At 62.3% G+C, this 26359-nt stretch overlaps 3 protein-coding genes across 12 annotated transcripts; 1 reads left to right on the top strand and 2 right to left on the bottom strand.

Moving 5' to 3' along the window:
- BET1L (Bet1 golgi vesicular membrane trafficking protein like) lies at positions 1 to 23424 on the top strand. Of its 9 annotated transcripts, none has more exons than XR_006736567.1 (6): positions 1214 to 1309; positions 2636 to 2727; positions 3011 to 3067; positions 17392 to 17654; positions 21186 to 22066; positions 22888 to 23424. XR_006736567.1 is itself a non-coding variant. In XM_045558601.1 (4 exons), the coding sequence occupies exons 1-4, from the start codon at positions 1291 to 1293 to the stop codon at positions 3365 to 3367; spliced, it is 336 nt and encodes a 111-aa protein (XP_045414557.1). In that variant the 5' UTR covers positions 1214 to 1290; the 3' UTR covers positions 3368 to 3471. The 9 variants fall into 9 exon arrangements, 5 of the variants coding, with proteins under 5 accessions (XP_045414554.1, XP_045414556.1, XP_045414557.1 ...); XR_006736566.1 differs by lacking the exon at positions 22888 to 23424 and adding an exon at positions 22286 to 22602; XR_006736568.1 differs by lacking the exons at positions 21186 to 22066; positions 22888 to 23424 and adding an exon at positions 19288 to 19462.
- Positions 6841 to 9675, bottom strand: ODF3 (outer dense fiber of sperm tails 3). 2 transcript variants are annotated; one of them, XM_045558595.1, is made up of 6 exons: positions 9564 to 9675; positions 9227 to 9427; positions 8674 to 8775; positions 8411 to 8532; positions 7603 to 7743; positions 6841 to 6979 (listed from the first exon to the last, which is right to left on the bottom strand). In XM_045558595.1, the coding sequence occupies exons 1-6, from the start codon at positions 9670 to 9672 to the stop codon at positions 6884 to 6886; spliced, it is 771 nt and encodes a 256-aa protein (XP_045414551.1). In that variant the 5' UTR covers positions 9673 to 9675; the 3' UTR covers positions 6841 to 6883. The 2 variants fall into 2 exon arrangements, with proteins under 2 accessions (XP_045414551.1, XP_045414552.1); XM_045558596.1 differs by lacking the exon at positions 7603 to 7743.
- On the bottom strand, positions 12114 to 13471 carry SCGB1C1 (secretoglobin family 1C member 1). Its single transcript, XM_045558602.1, has 3 exons — positions 13371 to 13471; positions 12771 to 12970; positions 12114 to 12254 (listed from the first exon to the last, which is right to left on the bottom strand). The coding sequence occupies exons 1-3, from the start codon at positions 13417 to 13419 to the stop codon at positions 12222 to 12224; spliced, it is 282 nt and encodes a 93-aa protein (XP_045414558.1). The 5' UTR covers positions 13420 to 13471; the 3' UTR covers positions 12114 to 12221.
- Positions 23425 to 26359: the final 2935 nt, after the last annotated feature.

Consider the following 26359-nt stretch of genomic DNA (forward strand, 5'->3'; position numbering starts at 1 on the left):
GACGCCGCGCGGTGGCGGCCAGCAGGGGCGTGCGCGCCTTCAGGTGGAGCGCCCTAAGGTGGCGCGGCCCGGAGCAGCGCGGGCGGATTGAAGACCCCACTGGGTGACCCGCCGCCCTCAGAGCCGAAGCGCCCCGAGCCGAACAGTGACCCCCTCACTTCTCGGGCCGGGATTTCTAACCGGAGAGGAGCTCAGCCCCCCGGCCTTCCCTGCTACACACGCACTGACGCCCCTCTGTGGGTCACACAGGACGACTGGGAGGCAGAGCGGAAGCCCAAGTCCTGAGCCACATGGTTTGCTAGGCGGGTGTCGCGCGCCTACTGCGTGCAAGGCACTGGGGATGCGGGCGAGCAGGACCCACAGGTCCCTGCCTTCGTGGAGCTTATATTCCAGAGGGGAAGACAGACGAGGAAGAACAAACCAGACGACTCCAAGCGGTCACAGTACAAAGGGCTCTGAGGAAATGCCATTTTCGGTGAGACCAGCGACAGGAAACGAGCCAGGAAAAGATCTGGAGGAAGGTCCCTCCAGGCAGAAGCAGCAGCAAGTGCAACGGTGGGAACGATCGTGGTGGGCCGAGGAAGGGGGGAGCGGGGCGGGGAGGTCAGGATGGAGGCGAAGTCAGACGCAAAAGTCCGTCTCAGTGGTTGTCGCGGGGATTAGAGGACACGCGGGAAACGCCCCTCCGGGGATGGGTAACGTGTAAGCATGTCCCACGCCCTCTCCTAGCAGGCATCTGCTGAGCGCCTCCCCAGGGGCCCGGTCCTCCCCCGGCGCCCACCACCATCCCCATCTTTCATTTTCCCGTTGTTCTCCGCTGCTTCACGCCGCGCTCAGTCGCTCCAGGCGCTGTCCGAGGACCTGAGCTCCACCTTCCAGAGGCGCGGACCTTGCCCCACCGGGCCAGGCCTTAGCCCACTACACCCGGGCTCCCCACTGTCTCCTGCCGGAGGAGCCCGCTCCTCTCCCTCGGCCCCGCCAAGTTCTCCGAACTGGGAGAGCCCGAAAGGGGAGCTTCTCGGCACTAAGATACCGGCCAACCCAGCCGCCCCAAGTTAAAGGGCCCCGCCCCGCCCCGTTTCCGGGCGTAGAAGCGACGTCATTTCCGTTCCCGCCTAGTTGCCGGCCCCGCCCCCGCGCCCCGAAGTTGAACGAGCCTGAGAGGGAAGGGGCGGGGCAGCTGGGGGCGTGGTCTGCGTGGGCGGGACCGGAAGCCGCTGTCCCGTGACCGCGCCGCGTTAGACGCAGTGGTTGTGAGGCGGCGGCGAGCGGGGCCTGGTGCGGGGCGCGATGGCGGACTGGGCCCGGGGTGAGCGCGGGAGAGCGGGGCCTTTGGGGACGAGGCCGTGCTCGAAGCGACACTGTTGCCCGCGGGAGTCGTGTGTGCCCGCCCCTGCCCCGCTGGGGTGACCGCGGGGCCGAGGACGCTGCTGGGGGGGCCAGGTTTCGGCCGGCGCCGCCCCGCGGACGGGAACTGGGGGGGCGGCGCAGCCGCTCTGGGCCGGGGTTCTCTGGGGTCCCTGTCCCCGCCGCTCTCCGCGAGGTCATTCTGCGTGCGGTCGGGGTGGGCTGGGCCGCCCCCGGTGGAGGCTGTGTGCGGTGGGAGGGTCCGGCAGGCCTCTGCTGACTTGGACCCTGAGCGCCCCATTTCCCCTTTCGAAGCCCGTGTTCTCGTCTGCAGAGTGGGATGTTGATGCTTTTTACGCTGGGCCGTAGTGACGATTGAAGGAATTAACGAACAGGAAATGGTTGGCAGGACGCTAGTTCTCCTTGCTTTGGCATCTGTACACGTCAGTGATTCCTGGGACCGCGCCACTCCCCTTAGATGGGTCGCATTGAGGCTGCTTTTTCCATGCTTTGGGTCAGTGGGGACTTTGCACCCCGCGCCGGGGGGTGGGGGGTGGGAGGGGTGGCAGTTCTCACCCACCTGCTGTGCCGGGCACTCCTTGTCACCTGGCCCAGTCTGTCACAGGCCAGGTCTCTGCAAGCGTTGTGCTCAGGGTGTTGCAGGAAGCCTTGTGTGGGATGTAGACCAAGGATCTGCCTTCCGGTTCCACCTGAGCTTCCATTTGGGGGGGTTGGGGAGCTTTGCTCAGTTATTTTCTGTGTGGTGAAGGGCCTTCTTTATGTCTCGTTTTGGTTACTTGTTATCTCTGCAGGATCCAGTAGAAAGGTTGTCCTTGCAGGCCGTCCTGGGTGTGCTCCTTAAGTCTTTCCCAGATCCTTAAGGGAGTCACCTCTCTGAGGTTGGGTTCCGCATATGCAGATGGGACATCTGCACAGGCCAGTGCTGCATCGCAGCAGCAGCCTGGGGTTTGGTCCAGGTTCTGGTACAGTCGTTTTCCGAAAGTGCTGATTGGACTGAACCCGACTCGGGTGGCTGCCCATGCCCACTCGGAGGTGTATGCAGGATGTGTGTTCACAAAACAGGTGCTCACGCATGTCTTCTATGCAGCTTGTGTCACGTGTGCAAGGTCTGCCCACTGGCATTTGGGTTAGGGCTGGACCTGCTCAGCAGACACAGGTGGGCCCTGTGCCCATAGATGTCTGACTTGGCCAGATGCCGTTGGAATGAGAGGGGTCAGGGGCTGTGCTTGGGTGGATGCAACCCCTCATCTGCTTTCTTTTCTTGCAGGTCAGAGCCCTGGTGCTGTGGAAGACATTCTAGACCGGGAGAACAAGCGGATGGCTGACAGCCTGGCCTCCAAGGTCACCAGACTCAAATCGGTCAGTCGTGGCCGTCTTCTTCCACCTCTTCCTGGTGCTCTTGGGGAGTGGGGCTGGGGGGAGGCCAGAGGGCCTGGGGGCGGGGGTTTCAGGCAGTTTTTTGTGCTCGTTGTCTAATTCCTGGTTATGGTCACTTTCATGAGGCCCCAGGTGATACCTGGACCTTTCTGGGCTCTGTTGGTGACACCGTGTCTGGCAGAGCTGTTGACAGGGTCTGGCTGGGGTGGGTGAGTGCTGCATCACGTCTGCCCTGGCCTGACCCTGCTTTCTCTGTCCTGACCAGCTGGCCCTAGACATCGACAGGGATGCAGAGGACCAGAGCCGGTACCTGGATGGGATGGTAAGGGTCCGCCGTGCGCGTGAGTCGGCCAGCTCTGCCCACACCGCCTGCCGTGGCTCCTCCTCCAGCACTGGTGTGGGTGGGTGGTCGAGGCCCCGCTCCTGTGTGATCCTGCTGGGATTCCTCCTTCAGGACTCGGATTTCTCGAGCATGACCAGCCTGCTTACAGGGAGCGTGAAGCGCTTTTCCACGATGGCACGGTCTGGGCGAGACAACCGGAAGCTTCTGTGTGGTGTGGCCGTGGGCCTAATCGTGGTCTTCTTCATTCTCTCCTACTTCTTGTCAAGGACAAGGACGTGAGCCAGTGGGAGCTGGCTTCTGTGATTGCCAAGGGTAGCCCAGGTCTTCCCCACCTGGTGTCCTGGGCTCCCAAGGACTTGGGTACAAGATATTCCTTTGAAATTGCAACCGTGGGTTAGGAATCTTCCTGTGTGGTAGGAGGCTGTGGCTGCCTCTGACCTGGTGAGCTCATGGGGGCTGGTCCCATGTGTCGAAAGGACCCTTTCCTTTGGGGAAACCAAGGCCCGGCCTCTACCCCCATCCCTAGGTGCTGGAGACACCAGCAGAGCTGGGGCCACAGTGTGTCAGGAGGAGCCAGGATTGAACAGCTATGGAATCCTGGGTGTGGTCACCTGTGCCCGGCAGCTCTTCTCCTACCTCTCTGAGCTCTGGCGTTTTAAGGCCCCTCTGGCGTGTCCTGTCTGAGCGAGGCCACGTCTCTGATCCGAAGTGTCTGGAGCTGACACAGGAAGGGTCTGTAGCTGTGAACCCCAAGTGAATGCCATGTACTCCGACTGAGGGTCCTCGGCCTGGAGGTGGCAGTTACTCCTGGCCGGGGTTGCTGAGCACAGGCGCACCAGCAGGACTTCCCGCGGGCGTCGTCTGTGCATGCCTTCCAGCCCCGTGGGTGAAGCCAGAGCCCTGGGAAGGACAGGGCTTGTGGAGGAAGGAGTGGATGCTGCCTTGGCTCTGGCTACTGGGCCAGGTTCCTCCTGGGTCACGTGGCTGTGTCTCCAGGAGCAGAAACTTGAATTCTCAGGTTTCGTGACCCACCGGGCACCACAGATGGGTTTCCGGGAGAGCAGCCCTAGAAATGGGCCAGTCTGGCGGAGTACGGGGTGGGGGCTTCCCTGTGAGGGCCGTCTTCGTGGGTCCCCTAGGCCACCTGCTGAGATGTGTTGCCACGCGGTTTAGTGGTACCTTTCACCCGCCACCAGGCACGGCCAGTCTCCCTGGCTGTCATGGAGCCCTGTGCCACCCTCCTTGTCCCCAGCTTCTGCAGACTGCCTGCCCACCCCCTCCCCCTGGGCCCTCACTGCCCACTGGTCCTGGCTGACATCGCCGCGAACCAGACCACTGGGCTGCAGGGCAGCAGTTTTTCCCACCTCAAGGTGAGGCCCCAGCTCCCTTGCCTTGGCATAAAAACACCTTTAAGGAAGGAGCCAAGTGGCTGTGTCCCCTCTCCGTCCTTGTTCCCATCTTCTGTCTCCTGGTGGTTCCCTCTCACTGTCCACCCACTGGTGTGGCCACAGCATGTCTTGCCTGTGCAGAATGCTCTGAGCGCCAGGCTGACCACAGGTGAGCCACGGCTCCACCCTGGTCTGACCTGCAGCTCTGAGCCCCCCTCGCCTCCCTCCTCTTCCTTACGGCAGGCCCCCCCTTCTCCACACGCGCCCACCACGGCCCCTCTGCTCGCCCACCACGGCCCCTCTGCTCGTCACCTGCCTTTCCATCGCGTTGCCCTCCTGGGGGGGGTCCGCCTGCTTCCTCCCCCACCTGGTGCCAGCGCGCGTCTCCCCCTTGAGGTTGGCTCACCTGCCTCTGGGTCCCTGGGGCTTTGCTGTTGCCCTGAAGCCCTCCCGGCTGGGCCGGTCCAGCTTCCAGCTTGCGTTCTCCTTGGATGTCCCTCTGCAGGCCCGTCATTCCTGACACCCCAGCGTCTTTGTGTGCCATGGCTCGGCATAGTCCTCTGCTCGTCATGGCTTGTCCCCTGGTCACCCAGCATGGTGGTAGCTGTCTCTGTCTTGTCCGCATGTAGTCACTGCAGGTGGCACGTCCACACCCCAGCTCCGTGTGCCCGTCTTTTCCTGGACCACGCGGGGCTGCCCGCCACGTGCTGAGAAGCTGAGCTGTGGGAGCCAGAGGAGGCCGCTCTCCTCGCACTGGGAACCAGGCACGAGGCTGCCTGTCGGGAAGTGATTTGCCGTCTGAGCGGTTCCCTCGCCCACCCAGCTGCTTTGGGGTGTGAGTCGTGCTTCCTTCTAGTTGGCTTCTCTTTCCCTCACTGTGTCAGGGCTGACCCCTGCACCCCTCACTCTCTGGGCAAGTGGGGTTTGCTGACTTGACTTCTGACACCAGTAAAGCGCAAAGAGACCTTGGGGGCCCTGTAAGGGTCGGGGTTGCCCACTCTGCCAGGTGAGGACAAACTGCCAGCTCTATCTCATAATTCAAGGGCAAGACACGCTAACAGTGAAAAGTGGAATAAATGCGCCTCATGGAGAAGTGATCCTGTGGTCTCTGTCGTCTTCATTCCTTGGGATTTGAGGGAGTTTTGTCTGGAGCTGACCTTGCTGGCTATGAGTTCCGGTACTATAAACCCTCCCCGTTCCTGTCCTTAGCCTTGGGGGATCCCCGTGTGCCCCTCGTCCACCCGGCAGGGCTGCCTTGGGCAGGGCAGCGACAGTCACCGCTACCTGCTGCCTGGCCCTTCTCTGCCCAGGTGCCTGAGGGCAGATGGGGTGTGGGTAGCGTCACCTCCTGGGGGTAAGTAAGTGGATGTGATGTGCTCAGAATACGCAGCTTGGCACGGTCACAGCCCGGCGGGGGCAGCTGCACTGTGTGCAAGTGTTGGCGATGGTCCCACGGCACGTCTGGCAGGGCCACCCGTCCTGAAGTGCCCTCCCTCAAGGCTGAGGTGAAGTCCAGTCCACTCCCTGGGCATTGGGCTCCTGGGCAGCCTCTGGAACCCCCTCCTCAGGCCCAGCTGACAGGGCCCCCTTTGCTGTCTTCGTTCTCCGTGTGTTACCTGTGGGTGTGCAGCAGGTCACCCTAAAACTGCTTTGCTAAAACAGCAGTAGTGCCTCGTTGTCTGGTGACTGTGGTCGGAACGGGAGCCAGCCCAGAGGGGTGGCCGTCTGCCCTGCTGCGCGGTGTGGGGCTGGGGCTGCCCGTGCCTGAAGGCCCCCTCAGGTCAGCGCTGGCGAGAGGAGGGCCTGGCCGGGCCGACTGCCCGGGACACTGCCTGTGGCCTCACCAGGCACCAAGCTTCGTTACGACGGTGGCTGGTGCCGGATGTGAACGTGGATGCGGGGGCCAGGGGTGTTTAGGCAGAAGCTGCTTCCTTGCTGCGTGCCTGGACTGAGAAGTCAGCTGGCGTCGCTCTTGCCACACACGTCACAGGCTCCAGTCCAGGTTCACAGGGAGACACGGACCCCACGTCCCAGGGGGCGGCGCTGAGCACAGGCCGGCCTCTTCGAGGTTCGAGGCAGAACCTCAGGTGAGGGGCAGGGTGTCTGAGGCTCCCCGGCCCTGGAAGCCCGGATGGGACCCTCGTGGGCCAGTGATGACAAGGGGGGACGTTTCTGGGAAAGCTTGATCTTTCCAAGACAAAGCCTTGCTAATGGAATCCATGATTTATTAAATAACCTGGGCATAGCAGGAAACAAGATTAGCAAATGGGAAAGTAGCATAGAAAAAATAACTGGTCACAATTTGTCCAAGCGAGCGTGCTCTGCCCTGCAGGGCCAGGCTGGCTGCAGCCCAGCGGGCGGAGATGCCTCCGGAATCTGCCGTGGGAACGCCGTGCCCGGGGCCCGGCTAGTCCACGTCCACATCCACCACCAGTGGCATCATGTAGTCCGAGTGTTTGATGCCGAAGGTGACGATGGGGGCGCAGGGCTTGGTCATGGTCACCTGGGGGAGGAGATGTGGTGAGGGCAGCTGGCACCCGTCCCCTCCCCGCAGGCCATCTGCCCTGGCTGGGCCTGCTAAGCCCAGGCCTGAGGCCGCCAAGCACCAGGGCTGTTGCCAGATGTGGACACGGAGCAGCAGGGCTGGGTTCCGGCCCCGTGTCCTTTGAAGGGTTGTCACTGGGGCTAGTGCTGACGCCGGACAGGGTCCCCAGGGCTCAGGCCCCCACCTCCCCTCCCCCTCCCCCTCTCCCAGCTGTGCCCCTGCCTCGGGCTGTGTGCCCCCCAACTGTGTCCCCACCTCACCCCCCCAGCCGGTATCCCCCCCAGGCTGTGTCCCCCCCAGGCTGTGCTCCCACCCCATCCCCCCAGGCTGTGTCCCCCTATACTGGGCTGTGTCCCCTGCTCCTGACCCCACCTTCTCTGGACCTGCACTCCCCAACTCCAGGCCACCCACTGGGCCACAGAGCTCCACACCCCCCACCACCCCCCTTCCCCACCATGTGTGGAAAAATTGTCTTCCGTGAAATTGGTCCCTGGTACCCAAAAGGTTGGGGACCACAACTGTAGGCCATGTCCCCCACCCAGGCTGTGCCCCCGCCCCCTGGGCCTGTGCTCTTCCCAGACCTTCTCGGGGCTGTGGGCTCCTGGTCCTGGCTTGAGGGTCTTGTCCCCTGGGGGCTCCACCCGGGCAGCCATGGTGTACTGCGGAGCCTTGAACTTGGTCACCTGCACGTCGGTCTGACGGTAGGCCGCGGGACCTGGGGTCTGTGGGGCAGAGGGGGCTCAGACAGGCCCAGCCTGCCAGAGCTCGCGGCGCCAGGCGGCGGGGGAGCAGCCTGGGACAGTGCCTGGGGGTACCAGTGTCCCCTCCTGTCTTCTGTCACACTGTGGGGACCACGCCCCACTGCTTGTGAGACACCTTCCCGTGTGAGATCCTGGCCTCACTCGGGCAGTGCGGTCCCTCCCGTGAGCCTGAGTGTGTGTGTGGCCCCCGGCCAGTGGCCCAGGCTGGGGGTCAACGGTGGGTTTCAGGCCCCTCAGTGCCCCCAGGCACGGGCCCAGCCCAGGGCCTTTGCACTGGCAGTTTCCGAAGCTGAAACTCTTCCCTCGAATGGCTCATGGCTTATTTTCTCCTCTTTTTGCTTCCTCCCACGCTGCCCTAAGATCCCCTCTCGCCCTCCGGACGGCGCCGCATAAATCCCTTCTCTGCATGTCCTCGGCACTTCGCCTGCCACGGGGCCCGGCCTCGCCCCTCCGGTCTTTTGTCCACCCGTCCCACCACGGCACTGTCATCCAGCACCTGGCAGGGACCCAGGGGCAGGGCTGGGGGGCCGAGGGCTTTCAGCAGGGCAGGCTCAAGCCAGTGGTCCTGGGTTCTGAGGAGGGGTCTCGCGGGGGGCAGTGCTGCGCCCTTGGCGGGTGTGAGCCTTGCCTTGTGCAGGTCATCGCTGAAGCTGCCTAGCTTGCTGCGGCCCTTGATGGAGAAGGAGGGCTGGGAGGCCTTGCCCACGGTGTGGGGCCCTGTCACGACAGGCAGCATGTACGCGGCCGGCCCTGCGGGGTGGACGCAGAGCCTCAGGCCAGAGCGGCCCACAGGTTCCTTCCCCGGGGTTCTCTCCATCGTGCTGCCCGGCCCACCCGCCCCATCCCGGACCTCCCGTCCGGTTGCCGGGGACTGTCTGGGCTGGCACAGACCTGGGGTGCTGTCCACTCGGAAGGTCTTGGTCCGGGCAGAGATGGAGTGGCTGGGCGCGGAGTCGAACACGTGCTTGGCGGATTTCTCTGGAAAGTAGTCACCTGGGGGAGGAGCGGGGGGAGGGTGCTGGGACAGCGAGGGTACCTGGCTGGGTTTGGGGGCTCAAGGAGGACTCCTCGACATTCCCGGCATGGAGCCTCTGGGCCCCCACACAGATGTTGGCCGGGTCTGGCTGGGGGTGTCCAGGGTGGACACGCTGACTGTGGAGCTGGGGGGACAAAGCTTGTTTCTGTGCAGGGATGGGGGGGCCTGATGTGCGTCTGGCCCCTGGATCAGGCGGAGAAAGGCCCAGGTTGGAGCTTCTCTGCCCAGGCCTGATGGTGTCCCCCAAGAGCAGACGGGGCCGGGGGACCGGGGGGCCGGGCTCTCACGCCTGGCCTGCCTCACCCGCAGGAGACTCGGGACGCGCAGCCGCCGCCCCAGAGAGGGGCAGGGCTGAGGCAGGGGCAGGCCCCTCTGTCCAAAGTAAGGAACCTGAGGCAGGTCACTCACCCGGGCCAGGGGTCAGCTTGGTCTTGGTGTGGTAACGCCCCAGGATGGAGAAGGCAGGGCCGAGGTCCTTGCCGGTCCTCAGTATCTTCGGGTTCACGTTGTAGCGGGGCCCCGGGGAGCAGTTCTCTGCCAGGAGCATGGGGGCCCCTCGGAAGCTGTAGGCCGGTGCACGCAGCTTGGTGGGCGTGTGCTTCACGAAGCCTGTGGGCCCGGTGGGCTCTGAGCAGCTGAAGCCTGACCTGCCCCCTCCGGGTGGGTGTCAGGGAATGTGCCCCAGGCCCCCTGGACCCTGTGCAGCCCCCCCAGCCCCCCGATCCCCTCAGGGCCCAGCTCTTACCCGTGGTGGGTGGAATCAGGTACTTGGGTCCGGGGCTGCTGTAGAGGGCCATGATGGGGCCCCGGGGGCGATGGGGCCTCCAGGCACCCACCCACACCTCCTCCGCCATGGCCAGCTCTGTCCGTGGGTGAGACTGTGACCAGGTGCCGGGAAGCCCCTGCCCTGTCCCCTGCCGGCCCCACTGCCCCCACCCTGCTGCTACTGACGCTGATAGGGAAGGCCTGCCTCAGTGTCCCCCCGTGCTGCTACTGACGCTGATAGGGCAGGCCTGCCTCAGTGTCCCCCCCTGCTGCTGCCGACACTGACGGGGCAGGCCTGCCTCAGTGTCCTCCCCCTGCTGCTGCCGACACGGACGGGGCAGGCCTGCATCAGTGTCCCCTCCCTGCTGCTGCCGACATGGACGGGGCAGGCCTGCATCAGTGTCCTCTCCCTGCTGCTGCCGACACGGACGGGGCAGGCCTGCCTCAGTGTCCCCCCCCTGCTGCTGCCGACACGGACGGGGCAGGCCTGCCTCAGTGTCCCCCCCCTGCTGCTGCCGACACGGACGGGGCAGGCCTGCCTCAGTGTCCCCCCCCTGCTGCTGCCGACACAGACGGGGCAGGCCTGCCTCAGTGTCCCCGCCTGCTGCTGCCGACACGGACGGGGCAGGCCTGCCTCAGTGTCCCCCCCTGCTGCTGCCGACACGGACGGGGCAGGCCTGCCTCAGTGTCCCCCCCCTGCTGCTGCTGACACAGACGGGGCAGGCCTGCCTCAGTGTCCCCCCCCCCCCTGCTGCTGCCGACACAGACGGGGCAGGCCTGTCTCAGTGTCCCCCCCTGCTGCTGCCGACGCTGACGGGGCAGGCCTGCCTCAGTGTCCCCCCCTGCTGCTGCCGACATGGACGGGGCAGGCCTGCCTCAGTGTCCCCCCCTTGCTGCTGCCGACGCAGACGGGGCAGGCCTGCCTCAGTGTCCCCCCCTGCTGCTGCCGATGCTGACGGGGCAGGCCTGCCTCAGTGTCCCCCCCTTGCTGCTGCCGACACAGACGGGGCAGGCCTGCCTCAGTGTCCTCCCCCTGCTGCTGCCGACACAGACGGGGCAGGCCTGCCTCAGTGTCCCCCCCTGCTGCTGCCGACGCTGACGGGGCAGGCCTGCCTCAGTGTCCTCCGTGGGCATCTCTGGCTGGGAGCCGGGGAGGGGTGCAGACCCTGCAGCGCACGCCCAGAGGGGCTGTCCATTCCGGCCCCCGACTGGCCACCCCCCCTGACTCTGAGGGGGCCTAGCAAGAGGACCGTAGCAAGGAGTGGGCAGGCGACGGTGGGGGGCGTCTCGGTCGTGGCTGTGCTCTGGAGAGGGGGGGCCTTTACCTCTTCCGTGCCGGAGCCGCACTCAGAGCAGCCTGCGCACCCAGCCTCCCCTGGCACGGTCTGTGCCCTGGGCTTCCGCGCCAGGGAGTTGCCACAAAAGGAGCATGGAGAGAAAGGGCCCCCGTCTCTCCCTAGGGGCTTCAAGAATTGGGGAGGGGTCCCCACCCCTGAGCTCTAGAATGTGGCTCTGTGAGACGATGGGTTCTAGATGACTGTCTGTGTGATGCAGACAATGGCCTCTGCCCAGGCCCCCACCAGTGCCCCCACCAGGACCCCCACCAGGACCCCTCACCGGGACCCCCCACCAGTCCCCCCACCAGTCCCCCCACCAGGACCCCTCACCGTGACCCCCCACCAGGACCCCCACCAGTCCCCCCACCAGTCCCCCCACTGGGACCCCCCACCAGGAGTGGGGAAGGGAGCAACAGGGCAGTGAGGTCACAGGGCCTAGAGCGGGCGTGGCCAAGGAGTGAAGGTGGTGACCCCACTCAGCTCTGCCCCCAGTAGAGACCATGGGGCTAGGGAAACTGAGGCACAGGAAGTTTCTGGCTGTGGGGGATCCTGGGATGCAGGGTTGGGGTGAGTGTCCGTGGGCAGGTGCCCCCCCTGCTCGCCTGCTGTCCCACCACTAGGGCCCTGGGTGTCCTGGGTAGGTGCACTTTCTTCTCCGCCTCATCGGTGCTCAGGCTCTTCTGGGCAGACTGTTTCCTTGAGTGACTTTGGGAAGAGAGGCTCTGGCATCTGCCCCTGGGCCTGGGCATCGGTGGCCTGTGTCACGGGGTACAGCTGTGTGCACAGCCGTTGCCTTGGAACAGCAGCGTCCGGACGGGCGCCAGGCACCCCAGCCGGCCCTGGCAGTGAGGGGGCTGGTGCCCCGTGTCCCTGCCCCTCCCAGACACTTCCTCCTTCCGGGGCTCTGTGCCCCCCTGCCGCCTCCGCTGCCTCTGCAGACCCTCTCCCGCCCATGTGCTCCTGGTGCCTGTGTCTGTGCCCGGCTTCGTGGCATCTGCCGGATGTTCCGTGCCGAGTCCCGTCCACTGTGTGCCCGCTCCTGTGTGGGCGGACGCTCACGTGTGTGTGAGACTGTGCATGAACCTCTGCAGGTGTGGTCGTGTCCTTGGGTGTGTTCTTGACGTGACCCTCTGTGTGTCAGTGGGCAAGAGACAGCAGCCAGGGCCTGAGCTGCAGAAAGCTTTATTGATTGAACAGTTTGAGGGTAAATTTACACGTGGAGAAGCAGTCGTGGGGCAGCGTGTCCAGGGACGCTTGTGTGGAGGGTCCTGTGGCTGCTTGGAACCACGTCTGGGGTCCACTTAGGCATCATCCGAATTGCCCAGCACTTGCACCTGGAAGGCAGACAGGTGTGGGCCGAGACAGCTGGTGATTGATACCCTGAGAGCGTCAGGCAGACAGCCTGGGCCAGCCTCGGGGGGAGGGTGGGCTCGGGCACAAGGTGGCCCGTCCCCTCCCAGCAGCTGGGAGGTGTTGCATGTGCATGCATGACTGTGTGCATGCGTGTTGCATATGTGCGCACAGGTTGCATGTGAATGCGTGTGTTTGTGTATGCACGTGCATGTTGCGATGTAAGCATGCGTGTGAATGTGTATGTGTGTGCGTGTCTGCAGTGTGCACTGCATGTCTGCACCTGTGTGTGTATGTGTGTGTGCACACACGTGCAGGGGGAGCCCCCGGGCTGGAGGGGGAGCAGGTCTGTGGAGTCTGGGGGCTGCTCTGTGGGTGGGAAGGTCCGGCTGAGGCAGGTTGGGGTGTCTGTGGGGTGGCAGGGTGTGGGGGGCCTCGCGTTGGGTGAGTCTCGGTAGGGCCAGGGGTCTCCAGGGAATGGGCCCCCCTGTCCCCCGTACCAGCAGCTTGACCAGCTCCTCTTTGTGCACGGGCTGCAGGCCGTCGATGCAGGACTTGAGCTCTGTCAGCGCTGCTCTGGCATCCTCGTTGACGTCGTACTTGCCCAGGGGCCCCTCGTAGAGCTCATCTGGGGTCCCCACCAGCAGCGTTTGCAGGAACTCCATGAAAAACTCATCACTGTCCCCCGCCGTAGCCAGCCCTGTGTCACAGGCGAGATGACGCCAGGCCAGGGCTCCAGCCGCCACGGTCTCCCCATCAATGCCCGTCTCTCCTCCACCACACCCCAACCCTACCTGCCTGCAGACCCCCCCGTCACCCTTGATCTCAGCTGCCCCGTCTCTGGTCAGGCTCCCTGGGGCCCCCGCGGAAGGAGGGTTGGGCCCCTGGTGCGAGGCTGGTCTGACCTGGGGCTTGGAGGGCTGGCTGCGCGGGGCTGAGGCGGGGTTGGGTGGGGCCGGGGCCAGCAGGGTCCTTGCCCCCCTCTGTGGTGGGGGCAGGCAGAGCGTCCACTGCAGGGGCCCGATGCTGGGATTTTAGCCCCCACCACAGAACGCGCTAGAAGCACAGCGTCTGCCGCCCGCCCAGCGGCACAGACTCACCGCAGAGCATGGCGAGGGCAGCCAGCAGGAGGGAGCTGCTTCCCTTCATGGCCAGCAGGTGCAGGAGCTGCCTCTGGCTGGGATCCCGGGGTTTTATGCCTCCGCAGGCGGCACCTGCCCGGGTGGGCGGGCCGGAACTGCCTGCCTGGACCTGGCGCAAGCTCAGGGGAGGCGTGTCCTCGCCCCTGGACCGCCCAGTGGGTGCCAAGCAGCAGCAGCTGGGGGTGGCTGCGTGTGGGGTGTTGGCAAGCGGCTCTGGGGTGCATGGGAGTGAGGACAGTGTGGGGTGAGTGGACACAGGGGAGGCCGCGCAAGCTGGCCGGTGAAGGGGGCAGGGGGCCGGCTGCCCAGGGCTCCGGCTGTTCCTGGCCTTGCGGCTGAGGGTGGTGGGCTCTGGGGTTGTGCCCAGGACTGTCTTTTGGGCTGGGACCCCCTCTGCTCAATGTGCTGCATGGCGTGGCTCTGTGTCTGGGGGTCTCCCGTGGGGCGGGGGCCGGGAAGTGGCAGAGCAGTGGGGGTCTTCCTGGGGGCTGTGAATCCGGGCATTGAGAGGGAGGCTGAGAGCCACAGGAGGCCTGAAGTCAGAGGCAGGGGCAGGGGTGGGAGATGGCCTTAGAGGGTCTGGGGGTGGAGCTGGGCTGCCACGGGGGCCTGGTCACAGCAGGAAGTGAGGGAGGGGCCGCAGTCTCTGTGTCCAGGCCCACCAGGCAAGGCCCACGACCCTGGGGGGGACAGTGCCAGGTAGGCGGGGAGGCCAGAGGCCCCCAAACCAAAGCGTCCCAAAAGAGCCTTCCTGAGGGTGTTGGAATCCCGCTCCCCGGGCGGCCTGGCCGGCTCTGCCTGTCCCCTGCTGCCACCTGGTGGCGGATGGTCCTGCGGCCCCCGGGCCGCTCACCTGCGTGTCTCCGAGGCCCTGGTTCCCTCAGAGGGAACCGACTTCCACCCCGCACAGGCGGGCAGATCGAACCGCATCCCGCCGCGTCCTCGTCCGGGCTGGTTGCCACGGGCCCCTGGGCCCCGCGCCCCGAGCGTCCCCTGCTGTGCCGATGCAGACCCCAGACTCTGGCTCCGTGGCCGCCAACGCCAGTAGTTCTCGCGCACTTGGATCTTCTGTGACCCCCTTTGGTAACGTGAAATTAGGCCCACAGGTGGCATTACCTGCCCACAGACACAGCTGCAAGTGCCGGAGCAGCAGCGTGTAGTGGGCGGTCAGCGTGCGGCGCCCAGGGCAGACTCCGCTCACGGCCCAGCAGCTCCGGTTTCCGCAGCCTCCTCCCCTGCCGGGGGGTTTCTAAGTGCAGGCCCTGGGCTTTGCCCTGTCCTAGACCCACCGAGGCAGGGGCCCTGGGGGTGGGGCCTGGGCAGCTGCGGTTCAGAAACTTCCAGAGGATTCCGAGGTGTTGAGCTGGCTCTAACGGAGATGATCTTGCCCAGGGTCCATTCCCCTTCCTCCCTGTTTCCTCCTCTGAGGCCGAGGTAAACCGGGGGCCTCTTCTTCCCCACCCAGCCCCTCTGATGCTGCCCCTGCAGCCCCTCCTGGGCACTGCCGGCGCGGTCTCCGCCAACCTCCCACAACGCGGGGGACTCTGTCTTCCTCTGCCCCCCACGGCTTCGCTCTTGGCGACTTTGCTGCTCACACAGCCGGTCCCCACGCCCCAAGTCTCCACTCCCTGCCCCGCACCTCCTGTGATCCTGCCTCCACCTGCTCCGCCAGCCCCCTCGAGCTTGTTCTCTAGTCACTGGCAGTACCAACGAGTGCCCTCTCTTCTAAGTTCCATTTCAAGTACCCCTCCCTCTGGCCATCGCGGTGCCAGAGTCCGGCAGTTATTCAGGGAGACCAGCTCTGAGCAGCCCGCGTTGTTCCTGACACATTCACGCCAGGCCAGCTTGCATTTCTAGGGCCATCCTCACAGTCACACCCTAGCTGGCACTCTCAGCCCCGACCTCCTGCCCTGACCTCCACTTCCCCTGACAAAACCCCAGCACTGGATAAATCCACCTCTGCCCTGCGGGGCAGAGTGCAGCTGGGGAGCCACGGGGCAGACCTCCCTTCAAGACCACTGCCTTGCGCGGGTCCTTAGGTGAAGTCATGGATGCCATGACTTCTGCCAGACCCCCGTGGTATGTGCCCACATCTGCGCAGGTGGCTCCTTCTCACGCTGTCCCTCCCATCTCACTCTCTGTGCCTCTGCTCTGATGTCACTGAGAAACCGAAGTAACCAGAGGAAAGACTACACACCCGTCACGAAGCCTGCCAACCTGCCTTCCTTGTTGGGCATCTGCTGCCTGTTTCCTCGTGCTATAAGAGATGAACTGTCTCCATGCACGTCAACGGCCAATTCTCTTGTCAGTACATTTTATCACTTCTCCCAGAATGAGTTCTTCGCTCATCCTTCTGCAATACCAACTTTTCCATCTGTACTGGATCTTTCTGACCAGCATGCCCTTAGTGCTACAGCATCACCCACCTCAAGCAAAACCGAAGCCCCTCCCTCGACACAGGTGCTGCCATCTCCTCTGGGTCTTCCATGCCCACCTTCCCGTCTTGGTCTGTGGCCCAGGAGCCCTGGGGCCGTCTGTCTGCAGGCTGAGCTTGGCGAATGGGGAGTAGCAGCAGGACATCAGAGGGAGGGACAAATGGATTTTGGATCCGTTAACTTTCTTTGTGTGGATCTTGTGCACGCGTAGACGTGTAAACCTGCAGAGCTTCGTTGGGTTCAGAGCCAGTAGCTTCACTGGCAACGAAGCCCCAAACAAACTTCCCTTGCATCACCGCCATTTCAAACCACATGCCTGCCGAGAGAATTGCCATGTTATCAGCAACTGCACATTCATCAAGTTGCAGTGGAAAATGTTTTGCTACTTCTATTTGTTTTGTAGGTTGGTCTTCTGTTTCGTTAGCCAGTGTCTTGATACATTGAGCTGTGGTGTCTTTGGAAGGTGGTGCCTGAGCTACTTTCTGTACCACCGATTTACCCAGCATTTTCAAGCAGTGATTTTGATGCTTCGGGGCTTTGCCACAATCTTCCACAAATGTGCCAGTGATTGCGTACGGTTTTTGGTCTTAGCAACCTGAAGCACGTGGATAGTTGTCTGACATCACTTGTGGAATTTAGGGACCTCAGGGCTTGTGCACAATCAATTGACCGTAGAGGTATGAATTTATATCTGGACCCTCAGTTCAATCTCATTGATCTATATGCGCACCTTCATGCCAGTATCATCCTGTTTTGATTGTTGTTGCTTTGCAGTAAAACTTAAGATTTAAAATTGGGAAGTGTGAACCTCCAAGTTTGTCTTTCTTTTTCAAGAAGGTTTTGGTTATTTGTGTTCCCTTAAAATTCCATTTGAATGTTAGGATCAGTTTGCCCATTTCTGCCGAGAGGCCTTTTAGGATTTTTGTAGGGATTGCATTCGGTTTGAGATCACCTGTGTAGTGTGGCCATCTTGAAACCTATTAAGTCTCCAGTCGATGAACGTGGAGTGTCTTGACATTTGTTTAGATTTTCTTTAGCTTTTTTCAGTAATGTTTTGTAATTTTCCACATGCAGGTCTTTTGCACCTTTGTTAATTTTTTTCCCGAGTGGGTTATTTTTGTTGATATAATTCAAATGGAATTTTTGTCTTAATTTTATTTCCATGTTCTTGATTACCAGAGTACAGAAATAAAGTGGATTTCTGTGTACTTAAAATGTTCTGTTACTTATCCCTTTTTGTTTGCTGGTTCAAGTAAATTTTTTGAATTCTTTGGGATTTTCTATATTTAAGGTGATGTGATTTGGAATCTGTGAATAGATTTACTTCTCTTTCACGTATGGATGCCTTCTTGTGGGTGTGTGACACTTGGTCAAAGAGAAAGAAACCTTTTACGATGCTGCAGAGTTGGTGCGAGTTCTATGGTCCAAGAAACACCCTATCAGGAGAAAATGGGCTGGAAGAAAATGTCCGTGAGGGATTTGAGATGCGCCGTCCCTGCTGCTGGGATGGCGCCATTTCTCCAGAGCATTCCTCCATATCACAGATGTCCTCCGAGGGCCGTGGTGGAGGTCAGAACCCATCGCGCACTGACACCCGGACACCACAGCAGAACCCGGGAGGGAATGGAGAAGGGGGCCGGGGGTCTGCAGCAACCTCTCGAGCCGGCCCTGGGCATTCACCCAGGATGCCTGAGCCCGCGTGGAGATTGGCCTTCGGGGCAAAGTGAGGCGTGAGGACCCAGCGCAGGTGCAAGTCCTGCCCTCGTGAGGATGGCCTTCTGGCGGGAGCACAGGTGCGAACACACAGGTAAGCGATGTCACGCCCTGGGGGAGCAAGTGCCCTCCCGCAGTGCCACAGGCCTGGACACTGCTGCCCTCGTCCCCACTGGGCTCAGACACCTGAACCGGCCTTGCCCACCAGCTCACGGGCCTTCCCTGCTCAGAAGAGGCCCCATGGAACCCACTTCCCAAAATGAATCTCCCTGGACCTTCCTGGGCACTCACCTGCCTGAAACAAAACCTGTAGAAATGTGATCCAAGACGTCACAGGCAGAGGGACAGCTGCCACGGCAGCATCAGAGCAGAGACACCAACAGAAGGACTGGAAATTGGGGTGCCAGTGAGGTGACAGCAACCTGGGCAAGGAGCCTGTGAGCAGGGTCAGGTCCTGTCACTTGGACCAGGTCCCTGTCACTAGGACCAGGGGCCTGTCACTAGGACCACGTCCCTGTCACTAGGACCACGTTCCTGTCCCTAGGACCAGGTTCCTGTCCCTAGGAGCACATTCCTGTCACCAGCACGAAGGGCCTGTCACTATGACGAGGGACCTTTCACTAGGACCGGGGACCTGTCACTAGGACCAGGTTCCTGTCATTAGATCTGAGTTCCTGTCACTAGGACAAAGTCTTGTCACTAGGACCAGGTCTCTGTCACTAGGATCACGTCCCTGTCCCTAGGACCAGGTCCCTGTCCCTAGGACACGTCCAGGGGCCTGTCACGAGGACCAGGGTCTGTCACCATGACCAGGGGCCTTTCACTAGGTTGAGGGACCTGTCACTAGGACCAGGTTCCTGTCATTAGGTCCGGGTTCCTGTCACTAGGACAAAGTCTTGTCACTAGGACCAGGTCCCTGTCACTAGGACCATGTTTCTGTCCCTAGGGCTGTGTTCCTGTCCCTAGGACCAGGTTCCTGTCACCAGGACAAAGTCTTGTCACTATGACCAGGGGCCTGTCACTAGGACAAGGTTGTCCCATGGGGATAACCCATCCCTGCGGATGAAGACACTCTGTGACCTTGGCGTCATGACCTTTACCCCTAAATCTTCATAACTCAGGTTCTCGGCTCGCCCTGCGTGTCTCTGCCTGGCAGCAACCAGCACCCTGTGTGTGGGTGCCCTGGCCTGGGCCCCTCTCACCGACCTCTTCCGTCTACGGGCAAAGCGTCAAGCACCTCACGTGCACCGTAGCCCAGGGAGCTGTGCGGGCCGAGCTGTGTTGCCAGACCATTGAGAAACGGCTGGGCGGCTGCTGTGCTTGGCAGGAGCTGTGTCTCTCGGCTGGTGACAGCCCCAGGCCCTGCAGGTGGGCAGGGCTTCCTAAAGCGGGTCTTCCTGAGCCACTGCTGGGGGCCCCCGGGGGTTGCCGGCTCCTGCGCCCATCCGTGGTTCTCCGTGCAATGCTCCAGCCTCCGCAGGGCTGGCTTGGGGGCTGTGGTGCCGCCGGGACCCTTCCAATCTCTACCCCAAGCCTTGTCCAGGGTAGTGCCCTCCACCCGGAGGGGCAGCGGCCTGCGGCCCTCCCGGAGTCCCTGGACCCTTCCTGGGCCACCTCACATCGTGTCCTCACCTCGGAGCACACCTTGAGCCCGTGCTGCTCACCATGACCAGGTGTGGCTGCAGACGGAGGGAGCACCTGCTGAGACAGACCCCACTCCTGGGCAGGCAACACCGGGCGTCTTGCCGCCGCTGCAGGCAGGGACGGCTCGTGCGTCCTGGAGACGGAGGCGTCCCGAGGATCGGACGAGGCCTGGGTCTGCACAGACCGTGGGTTCGGCCAGGCCCTGGGGACAGGGCCCCTCCAGCCATCGCCCTCGGACTCAGAGCCGAGTGAAGGACATGCCTGTGGAGGCCCTGCGCCTGGCAGGAGGACGCGACTGGACCCTCAGAGGCAGCCTGCCCAGCCCAGAGTGGGCAGAAGGAAAAGGAGGAAAGGGAAGGAGCTCCGGCTCCTCTGGGTCTCCACGGAGGCAAGTCCTGCCAGGGCCCCAGACAGCCTCTCCAGAACATTCCCTGGGCTCCATGATGGCCTGGTCCCTGGAAGCTGACAGGGGGCAGGGGACAGGAGATGGGGACAGGAGGGGAACAGCCCCCAGCTACATCCAAAGCCAGCTGCAGCTCCCAAGAGGGAGGCCGGGCCCTGGGGCAAGGGGAGGGCCTTCTGCTCACCGAGGCGCCTGCCTGCCACGCTTGGGCCACGGCTACCCGGGGCTCTCGAGACCCTGGTGGTCACAGTGAGGCCTGGGGACAGTGAAATGGAAAGACCACAGCAGTCTGGAGTCGGGGGAGGGAGGCTCCCAAGTGGCCGGCACCCCTGAAGAACTCACCTCCCCATGCTGCGTCCCTGAGCCCAGCGCTTCCCGGGTCCCCAGGGCCCGAGTGAACAGGCCCAGGGGGACAAAGGCCGTTCAGAGGCTGTGGACGCCCCGGGTGGCACCAAGCTCCCACACTGGGCGTTCTCAGCTCTTCTGTCAGAGTCCAGTCAAGCGCAGGGGCCCTGGGGCGGTTGTCCGTGTTTCCAGTCACAGCAGGGCAATCCTCTGCCTCTCTTCGGGACACTCCATGTGAGTGGCCACTAGTGGCTGCGGCCGCTGCCCCAGACAGGGAGAGCTTCCCGGGGCGGCACAGAGCGGCACTGGCTGTCTGTGCCTCCCCCGCACACCCAGCAGGAGCCACGGAAGCTCGAGCCGCTGTGAGCCACAGCGCTGTCCCCGCACCCTGTGGGCAGAGGCCACCCAGGGGCCAGGCACGGCCGGGCTGCTGAGCTCTAGCCCAGCCCAGGGGCCCGGCCTCAGGCTGCTCGCTGGCCCAGAAGGTCACTGGGACGAGGTCTCTGACCCCAGTGAGGCCCCAGCCCTGCGAGGGTGCCGGGTGTGCCTGCCCTTCCTTCGGGCAACCTGGAGGCTGGAAAGGACGAAGCCCCGCAGGTCTCCTTCACTGTTCCCGAGGAAGTGAGAGGAAAAGGGCGGAGCTGGTGTCCGGAGCAGGTGTCCCCAGGACATCTGCACACACCCAATGACAGCCCTCGCCAGGGAGCACACCCCGCGACCCCACTGCTCGCCAGAACCGGGTGTGGCTTCGGATCCGCTTGGAGACCAGGGGTGGGCAGTGGACGGGACAGGACAGGCGGGAGAGGGGAGTCCGGGCAAGGAGCCTTCCAGTAAGGGAAACTGAGAAAGGCAGGAAGGCAGGGCCTGCGGCAGGGGCAGCTGGTGGGCATCTTCCACCCCCAGCCCCTGGGAAGGAGATATGGATGCGCAGGGCTTCCCTGGCCCACAGAGGCCTCCCGGCACCCAGTCGCCTGGCGCTCTCAGTCTCCACGGACCGCACTTGGGGCTGAGAACAGGCTCACGTCAGGGGTGACCGCTGGAGCCACCTGCGCCCAGACCTAAGGTGAGAAAGCAAGGACAGCCGCTCCTTCTCAGGTTGTGGGGGCCGAGAGGAGACCCTGCCAGGTCACATGGCAATGCCCTGTCCCTGCATGGGAGCATCAGGATGGGAAGCTGGAACATTCCAGCACTCGAGTCACCCGCCAAGGTTGTCCTCACTGGCCTGTTATCCAGCCCACAGATGCCCGGGCACCCGGGACGCCCAGGAGCACCAGTTAACATCACCAGGCGGCCACAGAGACGGGACCGAGCAGCGAGAGAGCGCGAAGACCTGTCGGCAGGTGGCACCGCGGCCCCAGGCCCCGCGCTCAGAGCCCCACAAAGGCAGCAGGGGACATCGGATGCTGAACCGGAGAAGGGGTGAGGTGCTGGCGCCCAACAGGTCCTGCCGCCTGTGAGGACCAGCACTGACGCCTCGGGAACCCGGGGGCAGCGGGGCCCCCACAGAGGCCGGGCCTCGGCTTCCTCTCAGCCCCTCCGGGGTCGCTTCTGCAGCAGCCGCCCAGACTGACTCTAACTCTTGCTGTTCTGAGAAGTCCCCTCCAGAGCGCAGGCAAGGCACAGAGCAGGGGAGCACGCGGGTGGGGTCACACCGGGCCAGTCCTGTGACTCAGTTTCTTTTTACGTCTGTTGTGGCTGGCTGCGCTTTCTTTGTGGCCCACGGAGCCCTGGGCACTTGCCTTCTGGTAAACTAGGTAGTGGAAAGATCACCCTGGTTGTGTTCCTCTTACCATTTTAGTCAAAAGGTCGACTAGTCCATTTTTCAAAACGAGTACAAATGCTCTTGACATAAATTCAGTGATTTTATCAATAGAGTCACAGCTAGAGGTGGCCTCGGCTTCGGGAGCAGAATTATTCCAGGACAGGCAGGCAGGCAGTCGCCGTCCAGGGAGCTAAGCGAGTCCCCTGCCCAGAGGAGCACCAGGCCTGCTGTGCAGCACCACCGGGAAGCCTGGCCCCGCTCCCGGACAGGGCCCCAGTGCCACACCAGGAGCCAGCCAGCTCATGAAGACCATTCCTGACTGTCTGTGAATGGAGTTGATTTTAGATGGCAGGTGAGTCATTTCCTAGCAGGCAGTCAGCTCAGTCTGCACTTAGAAAATCACTGAAAATAGTGGCATAGGGTCTTGCTCAGCTAGGAAAATTAGATCCTGGTTTGGGAATTAGTGGCCCTTCACCAGCCATGGCCACCTGACCAGTGTGCCCTTTGACCCTGCTCTGGGCTCTTGGTCCATTGACAAGACCTGGACAACTTCCACGGATTTACCTTCCAGTTTTTAAGGACCGATTCACCATCAGTGAACGAACTTCTTCACAGAAGTTGTGTTTGGAAAACCGGGCGGCTTAAACAACAGGAGCTTCCTGTCTTCCGGCCAGCAGGCCAGACGTCCAGGGCCGTGTGCCCCCTGGAGGCTCCAGGGAAGGACCCTTCCTTGTCTCCAGCGTCTGGTGGCTCCCTGCACCCTGGGCTTGTGGCCGCCAGCTCCTCCTCTGCTCTGTCCTCATGGGGCCTCCTCCTGGGGTGTCTGTTGTAAGGACACTTGTCACTGGATTTAGGGGCCCCCATCTCAAGATCCTTAACTTAATTACTTTTACAAAGACCCTATTTTAAAATAAGTTCCTATTCTGAGGTTCCTGGTAGACGCGAATTTGGGGGGCGCTATCACAGCAGCTCTACCACCGGCACGAGCAGTTGCCAGGGGTGTTCACCGGAGGGCCAGGTCCCCAGTGGACCTGCTCAGACCCTGCCCAGGGATCCTGTGCACAGCTGGGAGCTCAGAGGTCCCCGCAGGAGGCCAGCTCTCGAGGGTGCCCATTCCCCTGCCCTCTGCTCACGCCTGAGCTGGCTGGGCCGTGCCCCCTCCCTGCCTGTCAGGTTCTGGACTCTGCGGCTGGCCTTGCACCTCCTGAGAGAGAGAGACAAGAGAGTGAGGGAGACAGAGACAGAGAGCAGGGGAGACAAAGAGGCGGAGATGGACACACATGCAGAGGAGGGAGGGGGCAAGTAGGAGGTGTGGCCACCTGGGCGGCACAGCGACACCACGTAACATCTTGGGAGTGCCACCTGCCCTGGAGCTCTGTGGATGGAACTGACTCAGTTTTACCAAAGGATGGTCACGGAGCCCCACTGTCCTCCCCAACCATGTGAACCTGGTAGAAAGTCCCAGGGCCTTCCTGAACCAGCGGGATCTACACAGCCAGGTGTGGGGCAGGCCCTGGTGGGACCAAGCCTCCCAGGGAAGCCCAGAGAGGGGAGCTGGGGGACCTGTGTCCACACCTGTCCTACCCCTCTGTCCTCTGCAGCAGTGGGGTGGGGAGGGGGGCAGCTCTCCCTCCTGGAAGCCTCTCTGGCTGACCAGGCCCTGGGCTACTGCTTTGGGCCAGGAGGGTGTCAGGACGCTGACTTGGCAGCGGGGTGGGGTGTGGCTGTGGGGTGCGGAAGTCTCGGGGACACAGGGCTCCTGGGCAGCTCCCTGTGCCCAATCCACAGGTAGGGACTGTGCAGGGGCTAAGGGGCTTCTGCCCACCCCCGGGTCTTGCAGGCCCCTCTCTGTCCCTCCTGCATGGTCTGACTCCTCCCTCAGCGTTCACCTCCCTCGCCCACCGGGGGGCTCCGGGGCTTGGCGTTTCATTCAAGGTGGCCTGGGGCTGCTGGCAGTGGGCGGTCGGTCATGCTCGGCCACAGCAACTCCTGGATGTCTGTTCAGCGTCTCCCTGGAGAGGCAGCACCGTTCACACCCTCCCCCTCCGCAGAGCCAAGACAGGACCAGCCCCGTCAGACGCCACCCAGCCCACAGCACACCTGGCCCCTGGCCCTGGGGTTTGGCTGCCCGCAGCCTCGGGCCTGCTGGGCCCCTCCCAGGACCTGGCCCAGGGCAGGCTCTGTCCTCAAGCGGCAGTGCCGGGGCCCTCTCACTGGAGCCACGTGGGGATCGAGCAGCCGGATGCCAGAACAGGGGCCTCTTGACCTGGTTCCTATTTTGGGCACAGAACCACCCAGCTCAGCGCCTCACCTGCCTGGTCCCAGCCCTGTGTGTGTTCCTGGGCCTCCCCAACGTGCCCCATCATTTTGTTTGGAGTGGGCAGCTGCTGGGGGTCGGGGGGCTGAGGCAATATGGCAGCGATCAACAGCTCCTGCTTGTGAGCACCTTGCGAAGCACCTCAAAATCCACCAGGGACACAAAAGCCAAACTCAGGAGGCACTTGAGACACACGTGGGGGCCTCTGACCCTGGCAGACGGGGACTTCGTGGGAATTGGCTGGCCGCAGGGCAGACAGCTGACCCTCGACATCAGAAGGCGCTGAGTACAAGCAGCGGGCTCACAGCAGGCCAACAGTCCCCCACGTGCCTGGCCTGCGAGCTGGCCTGACCCCTGCCAGCCTCAAGATGCCCAGGCCCCTGGAGAGGAAGGTACCTATGCTAGGGCGCCGGCCTGGCCAAGCAGGGTCCTGGCGGGAAGCAGCAGAGGTGTTGGGGAGCAAGGGGAAGTGGCCACTGGGACGTTCCAAAGTCCAGCCAAGGACACCGGCAGGAGGCAGTGGGGAGCTGTGCGGGTTGCAGGCAGAGGTGCCACGTGGCAGAGGAAGCTGGCACAGCTGGCAGCTTTCAAGCTGCATCGCAAAAGGCCACCAGCAGCGGTCCCAGTGGGGAGTCAGGGTCCCTGGCCTTGAGCAAGGATTCTCAGCGGTGGCTCCCCGGTGTCCCAGGCGGCCGGAGGATGGGCCCTTTGATGCGCGGGAGCCGGGCAGCCTCTGCCGGGCACCACGACCACGCAGCCCACTGCCGAGCAAGCGAGGTCCGTGCCCTCGGGGCCTCCAGTAGCTCCCGTGCAGCCCGGGCAGGGATGAGCTGCAGCCTGAGCGGGAGGTCTGGGGAGGGTGCAGGGTGGGGCTGTGCGGGCCCGCGGGTATGGACAGCTGGGGGAAGGTCTGCTGGACGCGTGCATGCCAGGAACAGAAGTTCTCTAAAAAGGAGTCTGAAGGAAAGAGACTCGTTCCAGAGACCCCACCTTCCGTGTGATAGGGTGGCCGTTCCAGAGAGCACAGGGAAGGCTCAGGTCACACAGCGGAAGTTCTCGCCCAGGCTCCGGTCACGTTCATTATACAAATGAGGGATTCACTGGCTTGGTCTGATTGGTCAGTGTGGCTGAGTCTTGATTGGTCAATACAGATGAGTCTGATTGGTCACTGTGGCTTAGGTCTAATTGCTCAATGCAGCTGAGTCTGATTGGTTAGTGTGGCTGAGTCCTGATTCGTCAATGCAGCTGAGTCTGATTGGACAGTGAGGCTGAGTCTTGATTGGTCAGTATGGCTGAGTCTGATTGGTCAGTGGGAGTGAGGCCTGATTGGTCAATGCGGCTGAGTCTGATTGGAGTGTGGCTGAGTCTTGATTGGTCAATGCCTCGGAGTCTGATTGGTCAGTGCGGCTTAGTCCTGAAGGTCAATGCAGCTGAGTCTGATTGGTCAGTGAGGCTGAGTCCTGATTGATCAATACATATGAGTCTGATTGGTCAATGAAGTTGAGTCAGATTAGTCACTGTGGCTTACTTCTAATTGCCCAAAACAGCTGAGTCTGATTGATCAATACAGATGACTCTGATTGGTTAGCGTGCCTGAGTCCTGATTGGTCAATGCAGCTGAGTCTGATGGGTCAATGAAGCTGAGTCTGATTGGTCAATGCAGCTGAGTCGGATTGGACAGTGAGGCTGAGTCCTCATTGGTCAGTGAGGCTGAGTCTGATTGGTCAATTTGGCTGAATGTGATTGGTCAGTGTTGCTGAGTCCGGATTGGTCAGTGCAGCTGAGCCTGATTGGTCAGTGCAGCTCACTCCTGATTGCTCAGTGTGGCTGAATCGGATTGGTCAGTGTGGCTGAATCCTGATTGGTCAGTGCAGCTAACTCCTGATTGGTCAGTGTGGCTGAGTCCTGATTGGTAACTGCAGCTGAGTCTGATTGGTTAGTGCAGCTGAGTCCTGATTTGTCAATTTGGCTGAATCTGATTGGTCAGTGCGACTGAGTCCTGATTGGTCAATGGCTGAATGTGATTGGTCAGAGAAGCTGAGTCCTGATTGGTCAGTGTGGCTGAGTCTGATTGGTCAATGCAGCTGAGTCTGATTGGTCAGTGCAGCTGAATCCTGATTGGTTAGTGCAGTTGAGTTTGATTGGTGTGGCTGAGTCCTGATTTCTCAGTGCAGCTGAGTTCTGATTGGTCAATAAAGCTGAGTTTGATTGGTCAATGCAGCTGAGTCCTGATTGGTCAATGCAGCTGAATCTGATTGGTCAGTGTGACTGAGTCCTGTTTGGTCAATGCAGTTGAGTCTGATTAGTTAATGCAGCTGAGATACAGAC

This window comes from Lemur catta, chromosome 7 (genome assembly GCF_020740605.2).
Source record: "Lemur catta isolate mLemCat1 chromosome 7, mLemCat1.pri, whole genome shotgun sequence".
Classification (NCBI taxonomy): domain Eukaryota; kingdom Metazoa; phylum Chordata; class Mammalia; order Primates; family Lemuridae; genus Lemur; species Lemur catta.